Genomic DNA, 22,869 nt, shown 5'->3' on the forward strand with positions numbered 1-22,869 from the left:
TGACCAAATCGTCAATTTGGAGATTATACTATATATATATATATATATATATATATATATATATATATATATATATATATATATATATATATATATATATACACTGTTTTGTTGGTAATGCAAACTGAACTGCATAATATGCCCTAATCCGAAACCTAACAAACATTTGGAATTGCTTGCATGCTCCCTCTCTCTCTCTCTCTCTCTCTCTCTCTCTCTCTCTCTCATTCCCAGGCTACTCCGGGGGAATTTCTACCGGTTTTCATAGGGGGACGCGCAAGAGGGTGACCAGGGGAGGCTTAGGAAAACTGATGGGTGGATCCCTGGCCAACTTTAAGCCCCGTGATTTGCTAATCGGGGTATTTTTTCCTTGTCATTTTCCTGTAATTCAGGGACTGGGTCCAGCCCTCTTGACGGTGAGGCGATCGAGCGCTCCGCGTCTCATTTTGATTAAAGCCCGAATCCCTTCAGTCTGAAGGCTGGGCGCAAGAAAAGGAGGATCGAAGGGGGCCCGGCGAGACATAATACCCTTCATCTATGGCTGTTTAGAGCAGATCGGGCACATTTGGGATTGTAGAAGGGACATCATTTTCAAATTAGCAGAGGTCGCCCTGGGTTTTGTACACATTTGTGGGCGCCCGACCATGGAGAGGCCAAGGTGGTCCCCAATGTGGAAAACGAAAAGGTGGCTTTTGGATTCCACTGTTTTCAAATTCATCACAGTTTCCCTCGTCCTGGTTCTGCAGGCTCCAAATGTCAGAGCAGGTAAGGAAAGATAGACTTCCAAACTTTTGATGAAGTTGTAGGGACTGTCAGATAGGCGATGCGCTTTTGCGCCTGCGGATTTTTACGCGTTTGATTTAGACAGGTGATCGCAGATCTGCATCCCGTATGTGTGTGTGTGCTGTGAGATCCAATATTACCAGTGCCCAAGAAGTATATATATATATATATATAACTTTATTTTAAAAAGAAGAAGAGTCTGCGGAGTTCGTTAAAATAAAACCACTAGTTCCCCCAAAGAGCATTCAATACATTTATTAATGCAATTTTATGCACATATAACAGATAAAGTTAATTCAGGCTTTAGAGACTGTATCTATAGTCTGTGCATAACAAACCTACACTTTGGATCATGATCCTATACTTTGAAGCAGTTAGTAAAGTATCAACCTGTTTACCGTTTACCGCAAGACTTGGTTTGTTCACCATCTGTCCATTTAATTTGCATATTCCTAATCTTTAATTCAAAAAGACATGCATTTTTTCTCTGCATATTTTCTAGTCTAATAAACTCTATGGGAGGGTGGAGAGGGGGAATGTGTCAAGAGAGTGTCATGGAGGGACACTTTAGGGTTTACTTCTGGGGAACAAAGCTCTTTGTTTGAACCTGTGGTCCATTAGGTGTGTGTGGACACGGTTAGCAGGGTGCAGTTCCTCAGGGTTTTACACCCATGCCTTAATTTTTTAGGGAAAGAAAATGTAAAGTATCTGCTTGAATGGTGTGATTTTAGGGATGGGATTGTGAGCTTAATTGTGTGTATTCAAAGAAAGCTACATTTTGATTGCCAGTAATTGATATACTAATGTATACTCACAAGACTTCAGTGTTCTAGTGTTCTAGTTTTAAATTAAAATATCATTAATTATGATAGGAATTTGATTTATATTAAAATGAGACCTAGGAGGTCCAATTTACAATGGGCGTGACTGATTTATTGATCATAAGTGAAAAAAGTGATTTGATTATGAATACCTACATGTGTATAGTTATAATATATATATATTATGTACATATCCTATACACTTTTTAGCATTTTGGAGTCAAAGTGGTTTAGCACCACAATTTCCACTGGGTAATGAATTAGCATAGATCACAAAATCACCCCTAGTTCCACTGAAGCCCAAGCAGGGGCTTTTGCAACACTGTGACTCCCATGTCTCCCAGTCTTCACGCTGAGTTTCCCAGTGGGAATGGTTCTTCACTTAGTGCCTTCCCGTTATTTGATGACTGTCCTCTCTGCTCATCCCTATTATTTTAGAAGCTTCAAAGGGCCTGAAGCCATTCAGGGGCCCCAGCCTGGCCTTATGATAGGTCTCGCTCAGCCTTGCAGGAACAAAGGTCCTTAACAAATTAAAGTAGGCATTTATGTTGTTCGGAAATGACAGGTGTAAATAAGATAATAGAGTGCCGTTGTTCTCATTTACTACATTTCCTTAAGACTGCTTGAATGTGACTAAAATGTGTAAGCGATCCGAGCTTAATAACCCTCTTTGGTCTATCAAAGCTGATGATGAATCTTAAAATGTATTAATCTCATTTGACTTCCAAAACTGTGCGATACTTCCCTACTGTAGGCATTTCTGTAGGATGCCCTCCTGAGCTGGCAGTGTACTGACATGTTTTCTCAGCCCCTCAGGCTGAGGAACCTCAGATGTGCATTCCTTCAGACAATGCACACATTTCAGAAATCTTTGCTTACTTTTATTGTAGACGTTGCCAACAAGGTCTCAAGAACATTTGGGCTGCATTCACGAGTCATGCTTTAGTGATGAAACTCTATGCATGTTTGTAGGATAGAAATGTGGTTCAGTCTTTTATTTCTTTTCTTTTTTCAAACATTTTGATGTAACATAATTGCATGCTGTTCTTCCGATAAAAAGTTCCAGAACAATCCATCATCACTGGCTTAATTTCATGTTGTTCAAAACCTGTGAGACTTTTTTTTGTTTCCTGGAACACAAAATTAGATGTTTATATTATTGTTGAAATACCAAGCTATTCTTTTATATACAACTAAAGTATTGTTCCATGAGCATAAACTTAGTCTCTATGTTGTCTACAGCTGTCTATATCAGGTCCTCATCCACCTCCATTCTGCTTCTTAAGTTATCCACTCAAGAAAGAAAGGGTTTGGAACAACATGAGGGAGACTATCTGTAACAAAAGTGGCTGAACTGTCCCTTTAATACTGGAATATGAGGTGAACAGAACAGTATTGGGAGGCAGATGGTTGAAAGGCTTTATTGTTCTTTGAAGTTTCTCTACAGTCATGAAGGGGGGGGGGGGGGTCATGGGGAAAAAATTTTTTCCAAAAAAATTCCGTCAGTGAGGTTGCCTCTCAGAGAGCCTGTGGCATAATGCGGTCTTGTTCAAGCGGCACACATGTGTCAAAGAGGGGAGAGTGAGAAGAGAAGGGGGAGAGAGAGAGAGTGAGAGATAGAGGATGAAAAAGAGAGAGAGTGATTCTGCCTGAATTCATTATTAGAGTCTCAAGGAGCAGCAGGTAAAAAGGTCCCCAGCTTCTTCCATTTAACATCACCCTAAAAAAGGAAATTTGAAAAATATTCTAAATGCATTTCTATGGACCCTATGAAAACATATCCATTGGGTTATTTTAACTCTACATCTGTTACCATAACAGTGACTTTCTTAATGAAAGTAAAAGCCCCTCCCACTCACGAGTGTTCGGTAGAATCAAATGATGGCAGGTTTATGATCTTGATGATGTGCAACTCTCTCTCTCTCAGTTAGTACCTCCTTCTACATTCACACTCAATGTCTAATCAACCTTCTCTCCCGCACACACACACAAACACACACACACACACACACCAGTCTGTCTAATGCAAAGAATGACAGTGAAAAAGACCAGCGTGTGTGTTTGCACGGCAGTCTGGTTAAAATCGCACTAGGTCATCAGCTGCACTCTCCTAACGATGGCACATTCTCAGTTGGTTTTCTGAAGGATTTAGGAGTATTGACGTTTTTCTTTGGTACTTGCATGGCAAAAGGTCAGACTCGGGCTGCAGCACCACATCTGGAATATATGAGGCCTGAGGCTGTGGAGAACGACTCCAGAAGATCCCTCACAACAACTCTCCTTCTCAGCTCTGTCATTGTATTGGTTGAGTTTGAGGTATAGTGGGGAATCTTTTCATTCAGCACAAAGAACCTGCAGAAGAATGGATCATCAGCTTCGCCTTTTAGAGATTGAAATGGGGTGGTAAATGTTTTCTTCACAGTGAGAATGCCTCAGCGTTTTTATTACAGCATTTTAGACCTCCCTCGGATGAGTCCAGCCTATTGTGACGTATAGCAGCCTTTTATTTTTGGCGGTTTGAGTGTTCAGTTTTATGTGGTAGATGCCAAAGATTCACTCAAGTCCCAGAAGACACATATGGCACTGTTGGTAGACTCTGGATAACACCCAACGGCCAAACATGTGCCATACATTCACAATGAATCATAAAGAAACTCTTCTCAATGGTGCTTTCTAAGGTTTTGAGTTCTTGGGTGATCCGGGGTGAACAGTGTTTGTCTTTCATCTCGCTTCGTTTGCCATAATGAAACCGTTTGTTCAAGTTTACTTAACCCAGCTGTTGCTGAAGTATCATCCATAGAGTTTACAAGGGTCAGATCTCATAGGAAGAACCAATGATGTGAGTTTGGTCGCATAGCCAAGTAAAACAAATTGAATTTCAAATATTGGCTTATTTTTTGTGGTTGTGGGTCAAAAATCAATGTTAAATGTGATACACTCTCTCTGGTCATAGATTGGTTCATTTGACTGAATTTTTATTAAACTTACCATCCACAACCTATTATAGGGCTTTAATACCAATTAGAGAAACTTCATAGGTAATCATTAAATTTAATATAAGCAGCAAAATCTTTAACATTTTAGATGCTTTTTAAATTTTATCCTAGAATTTTATACTAAATTATTATTTAAAATAAACTAGTGTAATTCTAAGTTTAAGTTAAAATTATAAAAACACATTTTTCAGTTCAGTTTAAATAAAAAAAAATATATTTAAACGTATTATTATAAAAAAGATTATCTACTAAACATTGAATGGATTTCTCCTTATTTATTTGTTAACATTTTTGTGTATATTTTCTACCCCATACAGCAGAACCTGTGGATGTCCTAAAAGTATTAGAATTTCCCACTGTCCCAGAAGGAGTAGAGAAAACTTCAGGATTTTGCACAAACCGAAGAGCATCACAGCCGGACACGGCCTACAAAATAGGCAAGAATGCCCAGATCAGTGCCCCAACCAAGCAGCTTTTCCCAGGTAAGCTGAACCCCATGAACATGTCTCCATATCCTCCCTCCGTTTAAATGTGCCCCTTTGTTGTGGTTGCCAAGGCTTTTGACAGCAGATGCCATCCCTGATTGTGCAGGGCCATGTTTCACTCAGACGCTTGTATTGTTAAGCGGCAGGAGAACTTGGCTGAAATCTCTTGACCACAGCATGGCTTGTCTGCTTAGTTGCATAAGAAATGAACAGAAAATTTTAAAGCGATAGTTCACTCAAAAATTTAAATTCTGTCATCATTTACACAGCCTTGTGTCATTCCAAATTACTTTCTTACTTTTGGGCAACACAAAAGAAGATGTTTTGAAGAATGTCCAAGCTGCTCATTTATGTACAAATAAAAAAAATAATCTAAGTCCTCTGAGTTTTTAGGATAGGTTTGAGATGCATTATGTAATCGGAACAAGGTTATAAAGTTGCAGATGTTTCTTTATATGGTGGAAAACAGATGCATGTTTATTACTTGTTAATATCTGTTCAGCCTATATAATGCCATGTGTCTGGTGTTTATTATCAAGTTTCTTGCATCACCCCTATTTAGCTGGATATTAATGGTCTTTTAAATAAAATATCAAATCTTATTTCAACTTTTTTCTAATTTTGTGCCATTAATGGCCTATTTTTTTAGTTACATTTGTATTTTTGTAATACTCAGTTCATTCCTTTATTTAGTTTTTAAGTGGCACTTCTAGTCCTCCATTATGTTTCCAGTTCTAAGATTGCAATTAGCTGTTTGGATGGACTTTAAAAACCCAGTGAACCCTTCAGTGAGCTTGTTTTCGGTCTGTGCTGTGTTCTAGATGGTGTGTTCCCTGAAGACTTTTCCATCCTAACCACCATCAAGCCCAAAGCTGGAATCCAGTCCTTCCTTTTGTCCATCTACAACGAGAAAGGCGTCCAGCAACTAGGCGTGGAGGTGGGCCGCTCACCTGTCTTCCTGTACGAGGATCAGACAGGCAAGCCTGCCCCGGAGGATTACCCACTGTTCCGCTCCCTCAACCTGGCCGACGGAAAGTAAGTCACAAAGCACGAAGCTGAATGTGCAGCAGCCTTTTTAAGGCTGTTTAGATCCATCCACAGAGACAGAGAATGAGACTGACTCCAGACAGGGTCAGACAGAGGTCAGTCATCAGCAGGAAGTCATTTGTTGCCAGCCTGGAGTTTTACACAGTAGTCCTGAGCGATCAAATGTGGAGGAAGATATTTCTGTTTTAGAGTCATTTCGGTTGACGAGAGTTAACAAGTAGACAAATCAGAATTTCAGGTGTCTGTTGAAGCATTAGTTATGTGTGGTTTCTTCTGTGAGGCGAGCCAGAGGAGATCTCATTGTGACTCTGGACTGATGGAGTGAAGCAGACAGGGCCGTAGGTGATCTGACCTCAGCAGTGATCTTTCGGGGGACTGTTATTTTAGAAAGATGTACAGTTGGATCCATTGGGGCAGATGCATGACCTCAGAAATTAACCTCTTGAATAACATCATCAGGAAGCTCTTACCAACATTAAGATATATTTATGGAAGCCTGTTCCTGTCTCAAAGTAAAAATAATAATAATAATAATAAAGTCACAGTTATTAAATAAAAAGTCACATGATATGTGTAGTTACAGTGAGAAATAAAGACACAATTATGAGATAAATCCACATTATTAGGAATAAAGTCAGTTTTGAGGAATAAAGTCACATCCACAAGATAAAAAGTCACATTGTGAAATATAAATTCAAATGTATATAAAAAGGTCATATTGTGAGATAAAGACATTGTCGTGAGAAAAAAAAATCACAATTACAAGAGGAAAAAAATCAATATATTCAAAACACTGTTGCTAGAAATAAAGTAACATCTCATCAAAATCACATTATGATATATAAAGTCAAATTTTCGAGAAATACAATAACAATTATGAAACAAAATTCTACAAAACATTATAAGATACAGTGGAACAGTTGTGAAACAAAGTCACAATTACAAAAAAAAAGTCATATTGAGAAATAAAGTCATGTTTTTGATAAACAAATTAATAATTTTGAGATAAAAAGTCACATTGTGAAATATAGTCACAGTTATGAGTCATAAAGTCACAGTTATAAGAAAGGAATGCACCTGAGATGTACTATATAGGTATAAGTCAAAATTGTGAGTGATGATGTCAGAATTACAAAACAAGACAAAAGTCACATTATGAGATACAGAGTCACATTTATGAGAAACGAAGTAACAATTATGAGATAAAAGGTCAATTTGCAATGCATAAAGTCACAGCTGTAAAAATTGTAGCAATTATGAATATTACTTTTTTTATATTTATTTGGTCTAAGATGTAAAATGCTTCCTTAGAAAATAGTGATTGTATTAAAATGTGCATTTAACATTTCAAATGCTTTTTATTGTCCTGATACCCATTTAGACTTAATTAGAAATCCCCAAGCGCTAAAATGAATTGACAGCAATGGACGTGCTTTGTCATATTAGATTTTAACAGGATTTATTGTAGGTATCAGTTTAGTGGGGTGTTTTGCTGTAAAAACAGCAATATTTCCATGAGGGATTATAGTGCTTATGTTGATTATAGTGCTGACGAGGATTTGAGGTTAAATACACCAATTGGGCTAATTCTGTCATTCCAGTTCCCTCATGCAGGAAGAATTAGGGTTAAAAGTGGCTTTCAAAAATCATTTGTACAGCTAAACAGATTAGCTATCACCATTTTAATATAACTTTCATATGCTTTTGTGGTTTCTCTTCCTCAGAGACATAAAATTACAGTTGGTCATGACGGAAATGTGATAAAGAATCTGAAAAGAATTTGTGTTAAATGGGTTGTTTACAGCATTATAATCAGAAAGTGCAACAGTGTGTTTTCAGCATAATTCATGAAAATGGCACTTGGAAAGACAGCGCAGTATGTCCTTTGGGAAACTTTGTGACTTTAAATCATTGCATGTGGTGAGTCCAGGGGTTAAAACTAAAGTTCTAGAATATTCCCAGGATGTTTTAATGCCTAAAGGTGTGATATTGTGGTTTTACACTGTCACACATCTATCAATCATTCACATAATCGCTCTTAACTATGTAAATTGTATTCTGTTAGCAGCTAAATTATCCAGAAATGTTGGTCTCCAGACACAGTAAAGCTTGTCTCGGTTCAAGTTTGCCAAGTACATTAAAGACAAGGGCCAGAATAAAGGTTTTTCTTTCTAATGAAGTGGATTATGGGAAATTGATCACCCTTGTGGGTGCCTTTGATACGCCTTTGAAATCTTGCTGTGGTTTCTTACCGCAAACCTGTACAACAATTTCCCTCCGCAGCTCAGTGTTTTGACTCTACAGTTCAGTTTCTCAGTCATACCTTCCTGAGACACACTTTTTACAATGTTCACGGTGTCTGTCATGCTGAATAACTCACAGAGGGGATTTGGTCTAGAGTTTAATGAGTCTAATCCAGTGTTAAACAAGGCCAAAGTTTGAAGGCTGGAATGTGGTCCACTCAGGAATGTTATATCTCAAGAATGAAAGCAAATTGTCTAAGGTTTTAAAGTAAGGCGCGTCTCACGTGTGGAGGCCTTTAACCATTTGCTGGGATTGTAATTACCTACTCCTCCTGTTCATCGCAGGTGGCATCGTGTAGGCATCAGTGTTGAGAAGAAGACCGTGACCATCATTGTTGACTGCAAGAAGAAACTGACAAAGCCCTTGGGCAGGAGTGACCATGCTGGAATTGACACCAGTGGTATAACCGTTTTTGGAACCAGGATCCTGGATGAAGAAGCGTTTGAGGTAAAGTCATGTAGTCATTGCATTAATGCACCACACTGGTGTCGGCCTGATGGTGTGATCAAGTATAAACTGACGTGTATTTAATGCATCTAACATTATTAGAACAACATCTGTTCATTTGAGAACAGAAGAGCAAACTATAGCTTAATTTATAATTAAGCTCCGGGGGTCTACACATACTTTTTTCAAGCCCATTTAATGACAAATAAAACTAGCATGGGGGAGAAATCAACAGCCCTGTTAATACAAAAAAAACAAAAAAAAAGGGGTCCTGCTGAGAAGTTTTGGACTGCGGATAAGATGGTATTTCCTTTTGTCCATCTAGTAGATTAAATGGCCCTGCATGCACGCATACATCTCGTCTAAAGTATTTAACCCTCAGAAACTCACTTCAGTGAAATTTCAACACAGTCGGTTAAAAAGTGAAAAATTTAAATTCTGATGAATGAAAACATAATTTATCCCTATAATTTAACCCTCATGTTGTAACAAGCCTGGAGGACTTTTTTCTGTAAAACACAAAAGAAGATATTTCGAAGAATGTTCTTCAAAATTTACGTCCATTGTACTTTTTGTCCATATAATGAAAGTAAATGGGAACTGAAACAGTTCGGTTAGCAGGTTGCTCTTCAAAATATCTTCTTTTATGTTCATGCACAGAACAAAGAAAGACATTCGAGTGAGTAAATGATGACAGAATAAAAAAATTTGTGTGGACTATCCTTTTAAATTCCTATTTTATTCACTTGTATCATAGTAACAGTGTCCCAGCTGTCTTAGCTGGTTTAAACTGGTCAAGTTGGTGTTCAGATGGTTGGTCAGCTGGTCTCCCAGCCTGACCAGCTAAAACCTTTGTGACCACCTAAAGAAGTTGTCAAACCCCCTCTAAAACGAGCCAGCTAAAACCAGCCAACCAGGTGCTGTTTCCCAAAAGCATTGTTAGCTTATGGTCGCTAATTCCACTGAACTATTGGCTATGACAGAACTTGCTGCCATAGTTGCTTTTAGGAATCACGCCCCAGCTAAGCTTGTTTTGTTTGTTTGTTTGTTTTTCAGCATCAGGAATAGATCTACATTCTGAGCGACCCAGCATGCTAAAGTCATGCTAAATGTGGTGACTGCCTTTTTAAATTTGCAGTTGTGAAAGTTGCCCAATTTCAAAGACTCTGAAAATTTCATGAGTTTCTGAGGGTTAAGCAACTGTGTAGTTCAAACTAGTTTGTGGGATGCTATGTAGGTCTTAGCATTGTTTGCCACGAGCTAGCTATTTGCCTTAGCATCCCATTCATTATTGTCTTTTATAGCTCCATGAGAAAGATCTCTATGGAAACCTGTCTTAAGCATCTTTTTATGTAACATTATGGTATGTGGAGTCTTTGTTCAGTAGCCTAATTTGGCCTTTGTTGTTAATTTCCACTTTAGCGATACATGCACTTACATTGTTTTAAAGACTATGAGAATAAGGCTGTGTCCACATTCTGTAGATTTGACTACTATCAGAGATCATTTTCGTAATGGCAGAGGTGAAAATTTGTCCCTCTGGACATGAGCTTGCTTAGTATAAGACAGACAAGCCTTGTGTCACTGTTTACCTTTAAGTTGTCGGGGTTTCCCTTGCTTCCTGTTTGAAGGCTTCTTTCACCTTGTAATTAAAGCTACACAAAGCCAGAAGAGTCCTCTTCATTAACAGATTGCTCAACCGAGGCTTTCATTCAACATGGTTAATGTTGTAAATTCTGTACAGTAAACTACAGTATGTGCATCATCATAAAAGAAGAACCTGATTATTGTTTGCTGTTTTAAGGTATTGAAAAGTGTGGATAAAGATGTGGATTTAATGACTGAAAAGCATCAGAAAAAAAGTGTAGAACTTTCTTTGCCAAGCGCTTTGCACTGTATAAAAACCGAAGGGGTGGCATATTTATTTCAGACCTGAACTCTAGGCCAAATATTAATTAGCAGACATGGCAAATTACAGGTTTAAAGGAGAGTCAGCAGCCCTGACATCATCTCGATTAGTGCAGAAACTATTCAAATATTTTCACAGTCATGTGTGTTATGATACTTTATGACATATATAAATAGATCTGATTAGCAACTTCTTTCTGCACTTTTCAACACATCTGTTTGACAGTTTTTTGGTGCAAAAGTGTTGCTTGTGTCTGGAAGGTAACTGCTGTTTCACAGTGTTTTGTGTGTGTTTGTTCTCTTAAAAGTCACAATTGAAGCGGTGTGGACTGTATAGGGTCAAAATGAGTTAAAGCTGTAAATAATTTAGTACAATGGGCCGATTGACAGGTGATATTGAAATGCTTTGCGTCTTGGTAAGGAGGAGGGTTTGGGTGTGTGTTTACCCATGTGATGGAAAGCGAACTCAGTGGGGGATGGGAGTGATGTCTTGTTGCCCCATATTGTTGCGGAAATTCCTTTAATGCAAGTAATTTTAATAACTTCTTGTTGTTAACATGATGACCTTGTAACATTAGTTCTCAAAATGAACTGTGAATTTGGGCCAGATTATGAATGTGACTATGTGACTTACTGACCAATTCATAGTTATTTATGAACTAAAATGCCAATTTAAAACTCAATATTTAATATCTATGGAGCTCCACAGATGACCCCCCCCCCCACACACACACACACACACAAACACACACAAAAAAAAAAAAAGAGAAGAGAATTTGGCCACGAATTAACAAATGATTCCCATTTTATTAGTTTGTTTAAGTCATTACCATAATTTAACAAAAATGAGGACACTCATAAACAAAACATAGTATGGAATTGATAAATTGTTGAAATCAATTCTTATTTTGTGAACATAAAATCTATTTTATTTATCTAATGTTTTTGCAATGTAATATTTTCAGTAGATTTATTGGGCTTTTGGTAATAAAAGCAGTTTAATGTAAAAAAAAAATGTGTCAAAATGTAATTCAGTTTCTTATTTTTTTACCTCTGTTTAAATCAGCATTTATATGTATATGTATATATACATATAGACAGAGAGAATGAGAGAGAGAGAGGTATGCCCAGTATTTAGATTTGGCGTGTCATTTGGGATTTGTAAAGTTGAAAACAGAGAGTTCTCTGTGTGAGAGTGTGAACGCTATGCCTGTTCCCACTGTAAGGCTACTTCTGAAGTGTATTTTGGGAAATATGGAGGAAATACCTGGTCAGACCCATAGGAGCGACATCTCTTACTAGCCTTGAATCAACACTTTGTAGGCCCTGTAAAGAATCCTTTGATTTTGCAGAGTTTGAAAGTTTACAATGTGCTATTTGCAGGATAGTGGCCCACAAAAAGGATATGAGATGGCATAGTGTTTATTTTTTATTTTTTTTTCTACATGTCTCATTTCTGTAATGAATAAGAACCTTTCTTCAACCAGCAGGGCTCCTCATACCTACTGCTCCCCTACCAAATCAATTAAACCTACAAAAATGCTTGGCTAAAGGCCTGAATTGTTGCATTGGCTGTAGACACACTTTGAATGGCAGTTCAGAAACACATCCACGTTTCTTTTCCTAAATGGCCAGGTTGCTATCTTAATTACTATATTGTCTGTTATGTGAGGAAATAGCGTTGACTGTAGCTAATAGTGTTGGGTGTGTTGCCGGGTCGCTTGATTCACGGCTCTAGGCTCAGGTACATCAAAGTTCACTGCTTCCTTTGTTTCCGATTTGGTGTTCGCCACCACTGGCTAGCTCCAGTTCTGTAATTAGAGCAGTTAAGTACAATTAAGTGACTGAGGAAAACTGACTAAATTCTCTCATGTTGTAAAGCTGAGGCATTACAGTGCTTAATGGCAGGTTTCCTACTGTGCTACGTTGCTATTTGAACAGTTTACTGTATGCTCATGCTGGGGGTCTACATTTGAAATAGTTTTTCACACACTGGACCTTCAAGACAACCAACCTTCTTAGTACAAACCTGAGATGTTTATGAATCACTCATGGGTCATTAGCAAATAGCTGTTGAGTGATGCTATTGGTTCATGTTGTTTCCTCACGATTCTGAAGAAAAACATTGCAGTGACCTTTTTTATGTTTTATTACATGGCAGAAAAAAGCTTCTATACAAGTCAGATGTAATTGCATTACTGTAAATCACTGGGTGGGCTTGATCTTTCTAAATTATTTGCTTGGGTTTGTTTGAATTGATTCTAGTCTTAGACGAGGATTTCATGCGTACTTTGCTCAGAAAAAGCTCTGCTGGGTCCAGAGAGTTGTTGTGGGTGACAAATGAGGTAATACGTGTCACTTTTATTCAGCCACTGGCTTGATCTCCCTGTTTTTCCCTCCATCTTAGCACCAGACTGTAATGCCAAGCCTGTTTTTTGGGGCCAATCCTGGCTTTCATGGTCTGGTAAACGTACTGTATGTAACAGAGCAACAGGTGATCAATGCAAACATGGCTTGGAACAGCATTGCAGCAACTGTAATCATATTGTTTTTTTATTTATTTAGATTATTGTGGATGATTAAGAAGAGACAGTGAAGGATAATGTTATATTTAAAGTGATAGTTCATCCAAAAAATGCTAATTTAATCACTCATGGTGTTTTAAATCTGCAACATTATTTCTTTGGTAAACAAAAGATTCACTAGATATTCATCCACAGTCTACTTATTTCATCAACTTTTCAATTCAGATTAAAGGTGGATGTCAAGATTTTCACTTAACAGCGACTTAAATTTCATCCTTTACCTCAAACAAAACTATCAGGTGACTTAAGTCGATAATTGAAACACTTGTTAATGTGAAGCTTGAAAATGCGAAGCTCTTCTTCTCAACTTTCATTGTATTGAAAACAAGGCCAGAATATTCTTCAAAAATTCAAAAAACACATGCAGACACACACATGTCCATAACAAGTCCAAGCCTGCTGGGTTTTTTTTTTATCTTTCGGGGTTGCCTTGCTGCTACATCGCACAGTCTCTCTCTCTCTCTCTTTGTGACAGTGCCAAGGAAAGACCTCTCAGGTTCCAACACATCCCTAGTTCTACTCGTGGACTGTACTGTACTGTTAAAGTCATGGTTGTTCCTCGTAACAGACCCAGGTCACTCTGAATCACTCCAGCATTTGAACAGAAAGATCTGGATCTGATAATTACAGTCCATAAGAAACATGTGGCCTAAAATGCACAAATGTAATCACTTAAATCAAAACCTCAGTAAATTATGTCTTTTATCATCCAGTTGTTGATTATAGTGCAGAATGCATGTATGCTATTGACACAACAGATTTCGAGAAACAGATTTCACTCATTTGGAAGACAGACCATGCATGTGTTTAACATGTTGTTGACCAGAAGGTTTTATGTATTGTTGCCTATAAGAATTGTTAGGCAGGCAGCATTTTATATGAGAGCAAGCTTCCTGTGTGGGTTTCTATTACAGGTGTTTCATGATGAAACACGTTTTATTTACCTGCTTATAAAGCAGCAATTTCCTGAACCATCTGACCTGCTTTCCTCACTGTGAAAGTGGTTTGTTGCCTTGCAATTCCAAAACTGCATGTATTTCTTACAGAACAAGAGTGGTATTTTTATTATGTTTTGACTAACCAGGATAAGACGGGTTTGTTATTTTTGCATGAAGAAAATATGTTACATGTATGTGTCTCTGCACTAATAACAGAGGTGTTTTTGGCACATGTATCTCATGTATCTTCCTGTCAATCGTCCCCTCAGGGTGACATCCAGCAACTGCTGATTGTGGCCGACCCTAAAGCAGCTTACGACTACTGTGAACACTACAGCCCAGACTGTGACGTCCCCCATAAGGACACCCTTCAAGCACAGGAGCCCAGAGAGGAGGTTAGTATAGACCTTTTGCTCTGACCAGCAGAGGAAATGGTCTTTCCTGCAGTATCCAGTAGACCAAAGGTTTCTGGAAGTCTGGCATGTTGATGATACTTTTGACACTACCAGTCCAACAACTGGACACACAGACTCAAACTTCATTGTTGTTTTCCAAAAATTAGAATAATATACAAGTCATCAAAACTATGAAATAACACTCAAGTACAGGAATTATGTAGTGGGCAAAAAAAATTACAAATCAAAACTGCATTTTTAATTAAAATCATACTTTGGTGCTTTATTATTGTTGTTGGACTTTTTTAGACAGTATGGAAAAGTAAAATTTGATCATATATTTTAAGTATTATTATTTTATATAAGAAATAAAAGAAGCAACATATCACAGTCAGAAATAGTGACTGAATAAAATATCTCATGCTACAAAGATATTAGATATATGTATTACATAATATAATGTCATATAATTTACAAACATACAAACATCAAACATTTTGGGTTTGAAAGAATTTATATATATATATATATATATATATATATATATATATATATATATATATATTTGGTGCTCAATAAACATTTCTTACTATCAGTGTTGAAAACAGTTGTGCTGCGTAATATTTTTTTTGAGGAAACCTGGATTTTTCAGGATTCTTTGATGATTGGAAAGTTCAAAAGAACAGTATTTTTACTTGATTTATTTGATGTGATCTTTATCGTCAATTTAATGCATTCTTGGTGAATAAAAGTGCTAATTTCCATAAGTGTCCATAAAAACATAACAGGTCAAAAGTCAGCCACACCTTGACACTTTTTGACCTCTGTGACGACTCCTGTAAACACAGACGCCACATGCAAGTCATTTTAACCCATTAAATCCTGCCAAAACAAGGAGAAGTTCATTTCCTGTATGGGAGAAATCCATAACCCTTTTCCTCGCATCTCGTCTTGGCATTTGTGTGTGAGATGCTCTGCTCATAATTCACCCCCGGCCTGGCTGAACGGTGTCCTACTGAACACTAACTGATCACCAGCCATGAAAGAGGGCTAGATCATAGCGCAGTGGCTGTTTTATGAGCTCTTATGCTGTATTAAGATTAACATATACTTGTGTTTGATGGATGAAGCCCTGGAGAGCCAGGCTCAGTGGCTTTATCGGCCTTCCTGCTGCCGTTACTTTCAGTGAAGGAATAGAAACTTAACAATTAACATCTATGCAATGTATGATGCCAGTTATACATTTTGGTTGTGCAGTAAATATTTTGGTGTGTGTATAAAATCCCTCGACCCAGGACAAGTTCATACATGACACACTAAGTTTTATAGCTAATAGAAATAAGAGAATCATCTAGATTTGACTCTTTCTGTAGATCTAAGTGTTTAATCAGCCTTTGCTTTAGAAGCCAGCTGGGGTTTTACACACAAAACATATGGCTGTTATCTCTGCTTCGGACATGCAGGGAGTTTTTATAGGGTTTTAAACACCCACCTGTATATCAGGATAAGTGCATCACATGTTATACATTAACGTAATTAATGCAGTATGTTCATACATGCTGCACAAACATTTTAGATGTTTAGATCATTTTGATCATGACATTGCACTCTAACATTGGTTGCTTTAGTAAAAAAAAAAAAAAAAAAAAAATATATATATATATATATATATATATATATATATATATATATTATCATATGCTGTATATGATAAACCTGTTTCTAATCACCTGCACTTGTATAAAACAGCCTATACAGTCAATCTAATCATCAAAGTATGTAATAGACCAAAGGGTAGATTACATTCTACATGAATTTTGTATGCTTTGCTAACCTCTCTCTCATCCTCTCCCTGTGTGCAGTACACAACTGCTGTTGATTACGGTGATTTATATGATTATTATGAGGGAGCGACCCCCACAGCCACAGATGGATATTCTGAGCCGCAGGTAAATGTGGGAAATATGTGATGTGTTTGTTATGTCAATCATGGGGTGGCCCCGCCCCTTTTCCTTGACCTGTATAAATTACATGGGCTAAAGTATGCGGTGTGGGCTTTGTCTTCAATAGCCAGGCCCATAAATTACTGTAGCAGTTCACATACTTTTGCCCATGTAGTGTATGTTGTCTGTCCATGTTTTTGTAAACTCTTAACACTAGGTTTATATAAAAAAAAATGGTGTCCATTTTATCAAACATATGTTGCTTTAAGTTTGAGGGTGACCGTTTTTGAAGCAAGCCTGAAATCATTTCAGTTATGGTATCAGAACAACATATTTGACTACTCAATATCCATGATAGATTTACACTGTAAGTTGGTCATTTATTTAAAATGTTTTTTTTATGTTTTTATGCTGCATTTGCATTTAATTTGATCAAAAATACAGTAAAAACAGTTATATTGTGAAGATTAACTGTTTTTAATGTCATTTGAATTTTCACCAGCCATTACTTCAGTCTTCGGTGTCACATGATCCTTTAGATTAGAAAATGGTTGATGTTTAATATTTTTGTGTAAACCTTTTGATGAATGTAAAGTTCAAAAGAGCAACATTTGTCTGAAATAGTTTTTTAATACAACGTAAAAGTTACTTTTGATAATTTATTTTTTAAATGAATAAAAACTGACCAAACTTTTGAAGGATAGTGTATTATCCTATTCTTTATTAGTTATTAGTATTATAGGTAATTAGTTATTCTTAAGCTAAGTAAGCCATGTTTGAAAAAATGTGGACCAATTTAACTTCTAACACAGATATTTTGATGTGTTGTGTGTTTTTCCCTTCACATTAACCTTCTTCCAGAGAGTGAAACGTAGTGTCTCCATGAAAACGAAGAGGACGAGAAAGTCCCCTAAATCTTTTTCCAAACCCTATAAGTACCAGGAGCCAAAACAGGCTAAAAAGTTAGCACCTAAGAAGAAGAGATATGGATACCAGCCACCGTCACCAAGACAAGCCGTTCTAGGGGTAATAGTACAAGCGTAGCTCATGTCAGAACCCATCAAGATCTCTCTTTCGGTGAGGGAAATCTCTGATGCTAGTCTGAGCGCACCGTCCGCCCCATTTCTCTAGGTGCAGTCCTCGTGGATCCAGCCTGTATCTCTTGTGGAACTGCTTGAACTGTGTTAATTCCTCCTTTCTTATCTTCTTCTTCTTCTTTTCTTCTCACTTTGAAACTGCTATAGCCTAACAATGTAGATGGGGAGTACTATACAGACAGTGAACTTGACTACGGAACAGTAGATGCTTCCAAAACTCAGTCTCCTGTCGCAACCACTGGACCAAACCAGGTAATCATTTGATTATATATTATGATGATAGGACGAATAAAATGTGGGAAAGAATGGGGGAAAATCCAGGAGCAGGTGTGACGAGGAAGTATTTGATTTGAAATGACAAAAAACAAAACAATTCATGGCAATTGTTCTGTGTTTTTCGACTCTGGCACTGTCACCACAAGGGAACTGTTTTATCTAACAACATAAAGCTGATATTCACAATAAAACCGGCAAGTTCTAAATTTAACCAATCCACTTCCTGTAATGTTTTCCAGTCTGAAACTTTGAACATGTCTTGAATATCAAGTAAATATTTCTCAGTGGATTGCCATGCAGCTGGTTACTGTTCTGTCATTTCAGCTTTCTGTTGTGGATATCAATGATATTTAATGCTGGATTAAAGAAAAATCAGAAATTTATGAATGTTTAACCATCCGATCTAAATTTAAAGCAGTGATTTGATCACACAGCTAAGTGAAAATTATATATGTTTGTCTTTTTGGCTTAAGTTTTGGAATTGGTTGCTTAAATGTTGATTGGTTGCCCATTTTCTAGCCCTAACTATCATTGAGAAGATGGCACGTCCCATTACAAACAGTTCCCTCAGTAAGTGACCCAAATATGTGGACCTTTGAAAAAGAAACAAACCATAAAACCATTCGTCCCAGATGTATTCTGTTCTATAGTTATCAGAACTATATTCAACAGAATTGCACTCTTTCACAGCCATATAGATGTATTTTCAGGGTACAGTAGTTCTACAGTAAGTTTATGTTGGATATTAAAGACACATTATAAGTGTAGGTGTGTCTTTTCTCAAATTAAACGCAGTATGAAATGTCTAAATTTTTCAGTATTGAAATAAAAACTGGTGTCCCTTGACTATTTTTTTATGGTTATGTACTAAAGCATACCGTAAATTTTGGCTGTTGTGATCAAATGCAGAGTCAGACTTTTACAATTTGATCTGTTCCTGCATTTGATCACATCATTTATGCATTAGTTTGTGTATTTGTAAACATGGTAGTGTTATTTCAGACTTATGTCATTTATTTCTGTCTGCTTTTTCACCTCTAAACATAATTTAACTTTAACATTATGTTTATTGTGGGAAAAAGACAGGAATATCCTGAAGTCTATCATAGACTTTTATGTGTGATTATAAAATATTTAAAAAATAATGCCTTTTTAATTATAAAGTTAACACTTTATTTGTCCCTCTGCAAATAACACACAAAAATGCCCCCAAAATTTGAACAGATTAAGAAATGTTTTACAGTAAGTGTTGCAATATACTTTGCAAGATCAAATTTGCGTGTAACAGTATTTCTATGAGATCACATTATAAATGTGCATTACTGATTCTACAGTATCTGTTGTATAACTTGTATAATGTGATTTATTTAACCAGATTAATTTGCACATTAAATTCTCATTTCACCATTTATCCAAATCCTTGAATCCAATTCAAATCATCTGATATATTTAAATGGGACTAAGAAGTGTTATCTTGTTGCTGCCCAAAAATTATAAAGTATTCTTAATAAATATTTCTCATGCAAATAATTTCGCTCCTGCTTTGCATTAGATACAGTAGTTTTTGCTTTGACTGCTTAACTAACATCCATCTTCCCTCCGTTGCTCGAACTCCCTTCCCCTCCACCCGGCCGCATTGCTTGGGTATAATAAGGCTGTGGAAGAGGACGTTTTCGGTGATTATGTCACTGAGACGGCCCAAGCTGGTCTGGATCCAACCATTGCCCCAGAAGCCGCGCTGCCAAGCGGCACCACAGAACCCGTTGGAGTGGATGCGTATGACTTTAAGGAGTATGATCTTAAGGAATATGATGTGACTGGCAAAAATCAATATGAGTATGGGGCGTATGATGAGTTTGGCAATGTGGCTCCAAATCCTACGTCCAATTACGAGGATAGTTTCGGGCCAGGGGTTGCTGCCGAAACCGACATCGCTGAAACAGAAGTGACGTCGGATGTAAGTATTGACCCCCAAATGAGGGTGTTGTCCAGCACTCAGACTGTTGGATATGGGAATCTAGCATGCATTGTTGGCTTTGTAGTGCACTATTTTGCATGGGGTCCAATCATTTTTTCTGTTTGGTGTGTTGGTTTATACTAATCTGCACTGCACTTCTTCCTCTTGTCCGTATTGGTTTTCTCTCACTCCCATCTCTGTGTATGACAGATCACATCGATCATATAGATTCACAGATCACTTACATGCACTCTCTCATACCAACTGTGGTTTGAACTCTCTGACTGTCAGCACCTTATCTCCCATATCGCCCCGGGATATGGCAATTACCTCATACCACAGACCCAGCTGTCTGTTCAGACACACCTTTCTCCACCTCCACCCCCTTAAGAAGCTCATACTTCCCCTCCGTCAAAAACTCCAGTACCTGTATCTTACAGCCCACATGAGCTAAGGTTTGACGGCATCAGATCTTGTCCGTTACATTGCTGGTTACACACTTTCCATCTTGTTAATCTAAGAGAGATTAACGTTCTGAATTTAGGGTCACACTTTAGTTTGGGGACCAATTCTCACTATTAAAGCTGCGGTAGGGAACTTTTGACGCTCTAGCGGTTAATAAACAGAACTGCTTGCATCTTGCGGAAGAACATCGTAGCCGGAACTACTTCTCTCTGTTTATGTCAATGAAGAATCACAAAGGTACTGGGTTACTCCGCCACGGTATCCCCGAAGCAATCTAAAATAGTCCGAATATAAACACTTATTATAGGTGCACCCAAGTGATTCAGGACAAGTCAAAAACACGGTTTGGAAAATGGATTCATGGTGTACTCGCTTATTATATATATTTTTCTACATTTTGAACACAAACAAAGTTACGGACCGCAGCTCTGATTGGTTATTTTTTACCGGGAGCGATGGAGTTTCTGCAAATGGCAATAGGACCACTGGCAGGAGCCAGAGGAGCTTGATTTTTTTCACAGATTATCTGTCTCATATTCTACTGTCAGGACATAATGACAGGTTTAATAAATATGTAAAAAATATTTTTTTACAAAAGTTCCCTACAGCACCTTTAACTATGATGTTTGCTTCAATAAACTAAACTTAATAGTTAGTAATAGTTATTAAGTTTAGGAATGGGATTGAATTGAGGGATCTAAAATTTGGTCATGCAGAATAAATCATTAATGTGTGTTTTATAAATTATAATAAACAGCCAATATGCTATGCATGCTAATATGTAACTAATTAATAGTGAGAATTGGTCTCTATTGGTCTTCTATCTATCTATCTATCTATCTATCTATCTATCTATCTATCTATCTATCTATCTATCTATCTATCTATCTATCTATCTATCTATCTATCTATCTATCTATCTATCTATCTATCGGTCTGTCTGTCTGTCTGTCTGTCTGTCTGTCTGTTCTCTCTATGTTATCTATAGTTCTGTGGTTCTATCTATCATATGTTGTGTCTAACCTCTGTTATATGTTTGCAGTTGGGTGGTGGTGCTGCTCTGGGTCAGAAGGGAGAAAAAGGAGAACCTGCAGTGATTGAGCCGGTGAGTTAAAAAAGCGAATGATGGACATTCATCACCTTGGGAGCAGTACTGATATTAGTTTATAAACATGAATTTAGTAATTTGATGCTGCAGTCTCTTCTGGTCAGTTTGTTTTACTCTGGCTTTGTTGTGATCCGTAGGGAATGCTGATTGAAGGACCTGCTGGACCACCTGGACCTGCTGTAAGTCACCTGCATTTTTGTCTACGTCACTTGTAAAATGCAATATTTAACCACTGTGTTCTAGCAAGTTTTTTTAAAGTCTAAAATCTTTTGGTAAAAGTGTCATCATCATTGTGCTCCAGTTTGTCTGTTTATACAATTTTCCTTTTGTGTTCAGGGTCTTCCAGGCCCTTCAGGTTTACAAGGCCCCCCTGGTTCAGCCGGAGATCCTGGTGACAGGGTAAAAAAAATTTTCAGTCTTTGACTCCAGGCTATGTTTACTTATGAAGACCACAGGTATTTTCAGTTCATTAACAAGGTTTAGGACTTGATCTTTCTTTTGTCATAATTGTTTCTCATGGAGACGTAAGTAATTTTCACCATTTACAAAGGGGTAGTCAGTGATTTTATAGCCAGCCAAATCCAGAATGTCGGTGTTTATTTCCCAACACCCCCATAAAAAGCCGAATTACCAAACCTGTCGTGTGGTATTTCAATTGTCGTCTGATTCCCAATCTCTACATTTACGAGAAGAAATTCAAAATTCAGTGTTTAAACCCTTTTTAAGCACTCCTGAACACTGTAAGGTAACTGTTGTTGGCTACTTTAGTTTAATACTTCATAACTGCTCCTCCACAGCAGCTGGGAGCAGAAAGAGAAGAAAAAAATGATGAACATATTTGAACATATTGAGACACAGGCTAGGCTAGAGAAAAACTTGTGTGCTAGCAAGAAAGGCTTAGAAAACCGCAAGTCCGTTTGAAAATGTGTCAGTAAACAAGACCCAATGCTGATTTATTCTGAACAGGGTCATGGCAGATTCCTGACCCTGAGGGCACATTTACACCCTCTCTGACACATTTAGTTTTCAGATGTGAAACCCTGAGTGGCTTTATTTAGAAACAGATTAAAGCAAGTTAACGTTCCAAGAGGACGAATTGAAGTAATTCACATTACTTCAGAATGAGCAGGCATTGTTCAATCGTCAAATTTCTGATCAAATGCAGCATGTTACCCTCAGCCTATTTCTGTATGTAAAAAACACCCATTGCTGACAAAAAACATCGTCTTCCTTAAACTGTTTGAGCATAATTATCATAACAAATTTCCAAACCAACTCCAAAGTCTGTCTGGAGTTCTGATGTTAGGTTGTGTC

The 22,869-nt window shown here is 37.4% G+C and overlaps 1 protein-coding gene across 5 annotated transcripts in view; it reads left to right on the forward strand.

Annotated features, from left to right (window-relative positions):
* The first annotated feature begins 273 nt into the window (after positions 1-273).
* The window catches only part of LOC113042513 (collagen alpha-1(XI) chain), a 62,754-nt gene continuing 40,158 nt past the window's right edge, over positions 274-22,869 (forward strand). The window contains exons 1-11 of one of the 5 annotated variants that reach the window (XM_026201423.1): positions 274-765; positions 4,918-5,082; positions 5,907-6,120; positions 8,721-8,883; positions 14,584-14,709; positions 16,572-16,658; positions 17,897-18,001; positions 19,680-19,982; positions 21,490-21,552; positions 21,693-21,734; positions 21,892-21,954. In XM_026201423.1, the coding sequence (XP_026057208.1) occupies positions 645-765; positions 4,918-5,082; positions 5,907-6,120; positions 8,721-8,883; positions 14,584-14,709; positions 16,572-16,658; positions 17,897-18,001; positions 19,680-19,982; positions 21,490-21,552; positions 21,693-21,734; positions 21,892-21,954 (1,452 nt within the window). In that variant the 5' untranslated portion in view covers positions 274-644. Of the gene's footprint in view, positions 766-4,917; positions 5,083-5,906; positions 6,121-8,720; positions 8,884-14,583; positions 14,710-16,571; positions 16,659-17,513; positions 17,679-17,896; positions 18,002-19,679; positions 19,983-21,489; positions 21,553-21,692; positions 21,735-21,891; positions 21,955-22,869 lie in introns of all 5 variants that reach the window. The other 4 variants (XM_026201425.1, XM_026201426.1, XM_026201424.1 and 1 more) reach the window with 4 other exon arrangements.

Source organism: Carassius auratus, chromosome 24, assembly GCF_003368295.1.
Source record: "Carassius auratus strain Wakin chromosome 24, ASM336829v1, whole genome shotgun sequence".
Taxonomy (NCBI): domain Eukaryota; kingdom Metazoa; phylum Chordata; class Actinopteri; order Cypriniformes; family Cyprinidae; genus Carassius; species Carassius auratus.